Source organism: Musa acuminata, chromosome BXJ1-9 (genome assembly GCF_036884655.1).
Source record: "Musa acuminata AAA Group cultivar baxijiao chromosome BXJ1-9, Cavendish_Baxijiao_AAA, whole genome shotgun sequence".
NCBI classification, from domain to species: Eukaryota; Viridiplantae; Streptophyta; class Magnoliopsida; order Zingiberales; family Musaceae; genus Musa; species Musa acuminata.
In genome coordinates this window covers 340,454-350,972 of record NC_088335.1, presented here as the reverse complement: position 1 = coordinate 350,972, position 10,519 = coordinate 340,454, and the positions used below count along the sequence as shown (strand labels likewise).

Here is a 10,519-nt window from a genome sequence, read left to right as displayed (position 1 = left end):
GTGTGGGACCATCCCAACAATAACATCTCTGCTAGGAAAAATCACATGCAACATATTCCAAGATTTCCCTTTTCCCATCCAAGTTTATTATGTATAAATATATTAATATATTACCAAAAAGGAAACAGCAAGTCTACAACTGAACCTGCTCTATGGTGTGAGAAAAGATGCGACGACACCGTTCAAGTAGAAGCTCAGCAGCAACAGAATAGCTTCGGACTCGATGGAGAATACTTTTCTACTCATGTCGACCCAACTTCTGCTGCGCGATGCTTAGCCACACCTTACAAATCCTAATGGATAAACACTTGAACATAGGACTTATTCCTCTCTCTGTATCTTTTTGTTATACATACTTGACCCCTAAAAAGGGAACCACAGAAGCCAGCGATTGGGAACAGATCACAATGTTCACACAAAATATAAATAGAGTTTCCTCCCTCCCACAACTTTGGATTTCATCTAACCATGTCAAACAAACATTTGCATGTTGTTGTCTAATTTCAGGTTGACAACATTATTGAGAAAAAAACAAAGAACAAAAAAAGTTCAGAACACTTTCCTGTGACATTAACCATCAGTCCCAAATCTCTGAGCATCATCTGCTAATCAACTAGTCTTTGTGTATATATGAGAAAGTGCTCGCCAACCTATATCCCGTCGAAAGAACCCCTCAGGCCAGTCGATTACTTCAGATGCTTTGTAAGCTTTATCTCTGGCTTCTGCTAAATCCTTTCCTTTTGCAGTGACGCCAAGCACACGCCCACCGTTGGCAATGAAGTTGCCCTCTGAGTCTAGTGCTGTTCCTGCATGAAATATCTTAACCATTGGGCCAATAAGCTCAGCCTCTTCAATATTTTTAATGATGGTTCCCTTCTCATAAGACCCTGGATAACCATTGCTTGCCATCACAATTACCATAGCTGATCCAGGTGACCAACTAAGTGACACCCCACCCAGCCCTCCTCGACAAGCAGCAAGCAGTACTTGTGCCAGGTCGGACTCCAAACGCATCATGAGAACCTATCCAAGAAATTCCATCAAGGAGGCTTTTAGTAATTTAAGAATATCCAAGTAGATTTAAAGAATGTCACTAACACGATTTTGCTGTAGTAAAACACCATTAGTGAGGAAGAGGCTGGAATCTAACTTCTACATCAACAACTAATTCAATCTGAAAACATATAAATGCAATATCAGCCAGGAAAGCTCACCAGAACAAAATGAAAAAAAAAAAATGAAGAGACTTATTCATTTTAGGAATCTATATAATATCCCAATTACTACTCATAATTAAGCTTGGGAACATCAAGTTTTATAGTGCACAAAAGTTGTATCTAATTGATACGAACGATTTTGCCTCATGCCAACTCATATGTTACTGAGATCGACACCTAAATAGGGCTCTAAGTCACCAACCCCGAAATAGCGCCGCAATGCGTCCCGATGTGTCCCGCATCAATGATTGTCAATAACCGCCCTACCTTATCGAGATCAGAGATCAGACTTATCCCACGCTATGTGCTCTTTAGCCATGCACATCGACATGGAGACCCGAGGGCTACACCTAGGCTGAGCCTACGCGTTCCCTAGCCGTGCACCTCAGCGAGAAGCCCCTAAATAGGGCTCTAAGTCACCAACCCCGAAATAGCGCCGCAATGCGTCCCGATGTGTCCCGCATCAATGATTGTCAATAACCGCCCTACCTTATCGAGATCAGAGATCAGAGATCAGACTTATCCCACACTATGTGCTCTTTAGCCATGCACATCGACATGGAGACCCGAGGGCTACACCTAGGCTGAGCCTACGCGTTCCCTAGCCGTGCACCTCAGCGAGAAGCCCCAAGGGCTGCACCTTGGCTGAGCCTACGCGCTCTCTAGCCGTGCACCTCAGCGAGAAGCCCCAAAGGCTGTGCCTAGGTCGAGCCTATGCACTCCCTAGCTGAGCACCTCGGTATAAAGACCCAAGGGTGGCACCTCGGATAAGTAAAAGTTAAAAAGGACTCACTCCCGAGCCATGCACCTCGGCGTGAAACCCCGAGGGCCACACCTAGACCGAGCCTATGCGCTCCCTAGCCGTGCATCTCGGCATGAAGACCCGAGGGCTGCACTTAGGTTGAGCCTACACGCTCCCTAGTCATGCACCTCGGCATGAAGACTCGAGACCTGCACATCGAATGAGTAAGAGTTAAAAAAGACTCGCTCTCGAGCCATGCTGTAACATCCCATTAGTCCCACATCGGAAGTGGGCAATGTGTATAATTAGCTTATAAGGGCCTGATGAGTGTACTACGTTAACTCCCGCTTAAGCATTTTGGTCTGTGGTTGAAGGACCAAAATGGAGTTATTGGCCAGTTGGCTCATCAGACTCGGATCCTGATATTTGGTATCAGAGCCGACCTAGCATTTGGGTAGGGTAAGAGAGCTCGAGTAGGAAAGGACTACCCGTGGATGGAGTCAGAGAACTCATCACGGCGTGGAGCCACCACTGAGTTAAACCTCATATGCACTATGCTAGGGTTCAATTTGGGATATGTTGGGCCTTGACGAGGACGTCAAGCTAATTAAGATTAGTCCCACATCGAAAATGGGCAAAGATTAAGATTGACTTATAAGGGTCTGAAGAGTGTACTACTATAAACTTCAGCTTAAGCATTTTGATCAGTGGTTTAGACTAAACGAAGTTGATAGGCCAGTTAGCCCATCAGGCTCGAGTCATTATATTTGGTATCAGAGCCGACCTAGCATTTGGGCAGGGTGAGAGGGCTCGAGTAGGAAAGGGCTACCCGTGGATGGAGTCAGAGAACTCATCACAGCGTGGAGCCAGGGCTCGAGTAGGAAAGGGCTACCCGTGGATGGAGTCAGAGAACTCATCACAGCGTGGAGCCACCACTGAGTTAAACCTCATATGCACTATGCTAGGGTTCAATTTGGGATATGTTGGGCCTTGACGAGGACGTCAAGCTAATTAAGATTAGTCCCACATCGAAAATGGGCAAAGATTAAGATTGACTTATAAGGGTCTGAAGAGTGTACTACTATAAACTTCAGCTTAAGCATTTTGATCAGTGGTTTAGACTAAACGAAGTTGATAGGCCAGTTAGCCCATCAGGCTCGAGTCATTATATTTGGTATCAGAGCCGACCTAGCATTTGGGCAGGGTGAGAGGGCTCGAGTAGGAAAGGGCTACCCGTGGATGGAGTCAGAGAACTCATCACAGCGTGGAGCCAGGGCTCGAGTAGGAAAGGGCTACCCGTGGATGGAGTCAGAGAACTCATCACAGCGTGGAGCCACCACTGAGTTAAACCTCATATGCACTATACTAGGGTTCAATTTGGGATATGTTGGACCTTGACGAGGACGTCAAGCTAATTAAGTTGGGGATATTGTAGCATCCCATTAGTCCCACATCGGAAGTGGGCAATGTGTATGATTAGCTTATATGGGCTTGATGAGTGTACTACGTTAACTCCCGCTTAAGCATTTTGGTCCGTGGTTGAAGGACCAAAATGGAGTTATTGGCCAGTTGGCTCATCAGACTCGAGTCGTGACACATGCACCTCGACGTGAAGTCTCGAGGGCTACACCTAGGCCGAGCCTACGCACTCCCTAGTTGTGCACTTCGACATGAAGACCCAAGGGATGCACCTAGGCCGAGCTTACACGCTCCCTAGTCGTGCATTCAGCATGAAGACCCTAGGACCGTACCACGGTCCTATCGATGCGATCTCGACACGGCAGCCAACAGACTTCCATCAAAGCACGCACCCAACAGAAGAGCATGCAAATGCGCCCTCCGGAGAAAGGCCCTGAAGGACGCCCTTTCAAGGGGGGGCAAATGATAAGGACGATTTTGCCCCATGCCAGCTCATCTGCCATGGAGGCCAATACCTAAGCAGGACTCCAAGTCACCAGCCCCGAAAAAGCGCCGTAGTGCATCCCAATATGTCCTGCATCAATGATTGACAATAATCGCCCAACCTTCTCAAGATCAGAGACCAGAATAATCATCCGGTTAACGTGATCTTATCCTACAACAGCCAGTAAAAAAGCCCGGATCAAGTATAAAAAGGAATCCATTAACTCACGCTGAGGGAGAGGCTCTCTCTCTCTCTACTCTCTCATTTACACAGATGATATTATTGTCTTCTCCCCTTCGTTAACTTAAGCATCGGAGGGGTCGCACTGGGCAACCCCCGGCGCCGGCCTGTTATGTAGGATAGCCAGCCGCCCAAGGACACCTGGACGACCCAGCCCCAAGGAGGAACCTTGCAACTAGAAAGATCCCACTCCGCCTACCCAGCCACCCCGAACCGGGTCCTCACCAATAGAACGGCTTCCAACCGAGCAGCCTATACGATCTCACCTCACCAAGTCTTCCACATCAGCCAGGAAGAGGCACCTGGATAAGTTTGCACCTTCGGCAGTGGACCAACCGTGCAGACTCATCAGTCGACGGTACTCATGACACCATCACTAATAAATCACAATCAAAACATTTGTAGATACTTAAATAACATATTTAACAAATTGTAATCTTTGGAAGACAACAGACGAGAACAATATAACATAGCTAACAAAACGCATGCTGCATGTTCATGATACCATATATCCAAATAATGAAACTAGAAATACTTCAGAAAATTTCCAGCAGCTACGAACCTGACACTCTGGGTCTCCAAAACGCACATTGTACTCAATAAGCTTGGGCAAACCACTTTTCTTCTCAATCATAATCCCAGCATACAGCACACCAACAAATTTGCAACCTTCTGCTGCCATTCCCTTCACTGTAGGATGAATTATTGATTCCATCACCAAAGACTGTAGCTCACTTGTTAAGACTGGAGCAGGGGAATATGCACCCATTCCACCCGTATTTGGACCAGTATCACCATCACCAACTCTTTTGTGATCTTGGGCTGACTCAAGAGGTAAGGCAGTTTCACCATCCACCAGAGCAAAGAAAGAAGCTTCTTCGCCCTCGAGGAATTCCTCAATAATAATTCGTGAACCAGCAGAACCAAAAGTATTGGCCACCAACATAGAGTCTATTGCATCAAATGCCTCTTGTATGTTCATTGCCACAATAACTCCCTTCCCAGCAGCCAATCCATCAGCCTTAACAACAATGGGTGTTCCTTGCTCTTTAACATACTCTTTAGCTTCCAATGGGTCTGCAAAGGTCTTGTACTGCAAACAAACCAAGCAACATTGATAATGTGTACCTAAAAATAAGCACACATCACTAACCCAAGAAAGTTCTGAGGTTCCGCCTTAATCCAAGAAAGACAGTATTTAAAAGTTAAGAAAGAGCAATAACATTGAAAATGAACTTAACACAGATATATGAACATGAAAATTACCCATTGTCTCCATCAAAATGGAACTCTGAAAGAAAGAAAGAAAAAAATTAAAATATGGTAGAATAACTTGGGACCATGAGGTGATACTCTAGAAAAGGTTATCCGCTGTCTATGATAGTGCTGTCTATGATAGTATGAAGAATAAGCATTCTGCAGGATTTCTTATAAATGAAACATTTCATTTCTAGCATAGTCATCAGCACTGTAACATGCACAAAACTCCCCAATGCTTGGACATGCATATATATGCAACAGCTATGTACACATGCATATAGATGAATATATATAGAGAGAGAGAGAGAGAGAGAGAGTTGTGATAGAATCCCAATAGGAGGATTAAGATCTCGATCCTCAAGATCAATCATCAGATTCAATTTGAAAACCAACTTCATTGAACATGATATAGATCATTTAAAAATGATAGAGACATGAAATTTCATGCTTTGAAGTATTCTCATGCACCAAGTGGAAAGAAAAATAAGTAATTTTACAGTATAGGTATATATTAATTTGATTAAAAATAAAGAAGTAAAAAACAGTTGGTTTTTGTTTGCAGTCATCTAATAATATTTAGATCAAGGTCAACCGTTCATAATTTCATCAAGAGATGCTCGCTTTGGGTTATTTGATAAACACAAAATATATACAAATCAAATGAATTTTGGTTTCTAAATTGTTAAGTGTTATATATAATGTTCAACAGATCTAGTCAATATGGGGCTGCCATGATGGATTTTAAAGTGATAGCATTACGTGAGTATTAAGGATTCAATCGTCTTAAGAGGACTCAAGATCAACTATATATAACTTGGTAACATTTTTATCTATTAGTAAAAATGGTTATCATTTTTCACGAGACATTACACCATTAGACAGGGAAATGGTATTCAAAATCTAAGTAACTATTAACCTTTGCAGTGGGGATTCCATATTTGTCACACAACTTCTTTGTGAAGTCTTTCGACCCCTCCAGTGCTGCAGCCGCAGCTGAAGGGCCAAAAGTTGGGATTCCAGCCTTTGTAAGATCATCAACAAGTCCAGCCACAAGAGGAGCTTCTGGGCCCACAACAACTAGCTCAACTCCCCTTGTATGGCAACATGAGATCACAGCCACATTGTCCAAGATGTTTAAGTCTGATATGCAAGTAGCATCCCCAGAGTGAGCAATCCCTGCATTACCAGGGGCACAAAAGACTTCACCACAGGATGGAGATCGCTTCAAGGCATAGCAAAGAGAATGTTCTCTTCCGCCACCGCCAATAACCAATACAACCAGCCTCCTTTCTGCAATAAAACATAAAGTAAATAAATATTGCAATAAATTTTTTATCCCTAATGTGCTTGCATGTATTTGTAATATAATTTATGTCCAGAACATGTCCATAAAAGCATCTCAGCTGTTAAAAACATGAATAGGAATGCAAGCAGATGAAAGAATGTTAAATTCCTTTTTCTTCAGAAAATAGATTCACTTTGCTTCGGCCATAGGTTTGTTATCCTAAGTTTACAATTTCATCTTGAAGTTTCAGATTTCGCACATGGCACTTGCATTATAAATACTGACTGCATTGTCACGGTTTTAGTAAAAACATAATTTCTCTTAGTTCTCAAAGAAGAACAAGCATTAACAGGTAGCTTATCTGTTTGCATTTCGATATGCATAATATTGGATGCATTTTTGGATATATAAAAGTCCATTTCCATGCATCTTGTCTTCCTGCTCATTCAAATATACACTGCATGATAATCAGGTCAACTGGAAATAAAATTTTCCATTTAATGCTTTGCACAGTGTGTTCGCATTAGCAGGAGCTCCCATTTTTTCAATGCCTGGGACCTTTAACCTAAGAAGCATATACACGGACACGAGACATAAACATGACATGACATGAAAATGGCAACAAATCATTCAAAATAAATTAGGATACGAACACGACGAGGACACATATTTTTTAATATATATATATATATATATATATTTATTTATTTATTTACATGAGCTTTATATATTTCTCAAATTATTATATTTTACAATTTATTCAAATTATTATAAAAATTACAGTTTATTCAATTAACAGATTATTCAAATTATTATAGCAATTTAATCAGGGATTCAGAATCAGTAAAAAAATCAGATTAAAAGAATAAACTAAGATTAATCAGAATCAATAAAAAACTAAGATTAAAAAATAAAAAATAAAATAAGTTAATAATATGTTAACAGTTTAATCAGAAGCAATAAACATCCCAGATTAAATAAAACAAAAAGAATAAATAATAATAATATGTTAAAAATGTTTTTGATGGTAAAAAAAGCTAAACATTAGTATACGGTATACCTTCGGCTTGCGATGCCGCATGGTTGAGGAAGAGGCTCTACAAAGGGATGATGACAATGTGCGACTCTGCCTCTATAGAGAAGCACTCGGGGCAGATGGTCTAACAGTGCACTGCACGACTTTGCCTCTACAGAGGGGCTCTTGAGGCGGATGGTCCAATGGCAATGCACGACTCCGCCTCTACAGAGGGGCACTTGGGGCAGATGGTCCAATGACAGTGCACAACTCTACCTCTATATAGGGGCGCTTAGAGCGGATGGTCCCACGACGCACGACGACAGAGCGTGACTCTAGAGAGGGGCACTAGGGGCAGATGGTCTGACAACGCACAACGGCAACAAAGGGAAGCCAAGCTGATTTGGAAGGGAAGCCCATGATGTACTAGGGATCGATCAGGACAAGTGGTATTTAATTTCGAGATCCTCCTTGAATCCGTGAGAAAGGATTCCGGAGGTTCCTGACACCTCCGCACATGACCACCAAGTCTGACACGCAAATAGCATATCCGACGAATTAAAAAAATAAAAATAAAAAAGACACATGTCTGACACATGTTCGATCATGTCAAAGACGAATTCATGTCCGACGCACCCAAATCACTGTATCTGTGCTTCCCAACCTTTAACTACCAAATCCCAAAAATCTTATTAATTGCTGCTGCCATTTTCTAAAAAAATGTGAATAACAACTCTTGATTACTCAACAAGCAATCCTCATCTAAAGGCATACTAGTTTCTTATATTCATCGACAACAACCAAATACACAAATTACGAAAGCATACAGAAGTTTGATGTTGCTTTGAGAGATATCCATGGTGATGATGAAGCCACATGTTTATTTTCTACAACGGGTTTTAAGAGGCAATTCTCCAGAAATTTTTTCTCATTTTTAAAAATAAAATAGACTAATAAGTATTGTAGCTTCCTTAAAAACATACCCAATTTCCTGTATAAATGTCAATAGTATTATTGTTAAATAGATAATAGATGCACTTCCTGCATCATATATTAACATGTTCAAAGTCTTAAATCAAGTTTATTGTTGCAGCATAAACACCAACATTATTGGTGTTTATGGTAGTGATATTACCTGAAGAATTTGCATCGCCATTATTATTGGTAGTCAATATGGATTGCCCTGGATCTGAATTGGAACAAGTAGGAGCCCTCAAAACCCTTCGAAATGAGCTCAAAGGCGAGGACAGGAAAGGCCCCTTAGTTCTAAATGATGAAAGTGAAAATGTGTTCCATGTACGAAAGTCTTCCAAAGAGAGATTATTTTTCAAGCTTCCTTGGATGTGATTCTTAAGAGATACCTTGAATGCTTCTCTGTTCAATAAGTTAAAAGAGCTTCCAGCATTACATGCAATGGAAGCCATAAAATGACTGCAAAAATCAAATGAATCAGATTATGGACATATTAAAATGGATTTTGAACTATTACAATGGAGAAATAAATACATCTTTCTCATTCAATATTTAACATGAGATAAAGGCGACCTCAAACAACATGTGATAGAGAACAAGAAACAAAGGTTGCTACAATATGCACCACACTCTACTCTCCACCCTCCTATAAAAAATTGAGCTCCATTCTGTGAGTTAATACCACCTCATATCAGATAATAAAACCCAGTTCAGAATTCGAACTACTTGAAATCTTATGAATATTATATTTGTTAGCAAAACAAAGATCCATACCTGCCTAAACTTTTGCAAGATGTATGCTCTCCGATACTGAGTTCGACAATACAATCCAAAACTAAACAACATGTTTTACTTCTTTCATCCAGATAAATCAGGAGCTCCTAGAAATCGAGGTTTAAGCCTCGAACGTTACGTTAAGTAACCAAATCTCCCATAGTAATAAGAACCCAGAATAAAACAAACAAACAGAAACTATTATTACCATTTGAGTGACCTAAAATTTAAAAAGAAGCACTCGATCGATTTATTTCCCTCCCTCATATCTACTCTTTCTCTAAAACCCTAAACCCAGCAGGCAAGTTGCAAATTCCCAGCCGGAGCCATTCATCTACCCAATCAGATAACAAGGAGAAAGAAAACAAGAAAGCGTGACTTCATCTCATCTCTTACCTTATGCCCCGGAGCAAGAAGGAACACCAAGAGACAACGATAAGAAGGAAAGATGCGCTTTATCGCCTTGAAAAAGAGCCGCTCGCGTCGGATTGCTTTCTCCCGGGGGGTCTCCCCCGAGTCAAGTACCAGGTAAACGCCCCTTTAACCCGAGCCTGGCGGTGACCTGCGTATGGGCCCGCTCCACCCCTCTGCTGAACTACTTGGAAAGCGAACAGGACGAACCTCCAAATGACAGCCGATGCAAGACTTCAAAGAACGGAATCAGACAAAAAAGATAAAGCAGAACAAACAACAGAGCTCATTTCTACGGATCCCAGTGACAATCCCTACGAAAATAATGAAAGATATTACTATTTACAAGCCCACTTTCTTATTTTTATCATTTTATTTTATAAATTAAATATAAATATTCTTTTCTTTTTTATCTTTTTTTTTTTTTTTTTTTTTTTTTTTTTTTTTTGTCTTTCTACTTAGTGATAACGAGAGGGATTGAACAACATCGAACGATATTGAAATGTGAATTGATAGAACATGAGTCTGGAGAGACGATCGATAATAGGAAGCATGGGCCAGCGTAGCATCAGCGACAAGAAGCATAGGTTATGGGAGCAACAATAGTAAGGAGCACGGGCTAGGGAGCAATGACCAACGATGAGCGTGAGCTTGAGGGTGATAAGGAACGTGGGCTAGGAGAGCATCGACAGAGCAATAG

The 10,519-nt window shown here is 41.4% G+C and overlaps 1 protein-coding gene across 1 annotated transcript; it reads right to left on the bottom strand.

Annotated features, from left to right (window-relative positions):
- Nucleotides 1-423: 423 nt before the first annotated feature.
- On the bottom strand, nt 424-10,041 carry LOC135592241 (phosphoribosylamine--glycine ligase-like). Its single transcript, XM_065081582.1, has 5 exons — nt 9,805-10,041; nt 8,798-9,093; nt 6,279-6,652; nt 4,665-5,195; nt 424-1,023 (listed from the first exon to the last, which is right to left on the bottom strand). The coding sequence occupies exons 2-5, from the start codon at nt 9,084-9,086 to the stop codon at nt 610-612; spliced, it is 1,608 nt and encodes a 535-aa protein (XP_064937654.1). The 5' UTR covers nt 9,087-9,093; nt 9,805-10,041; the 3' UTR covers nt 424-609.
- Nucleotides 10,042-10,519: the final 478 nt, after the last annotated feature.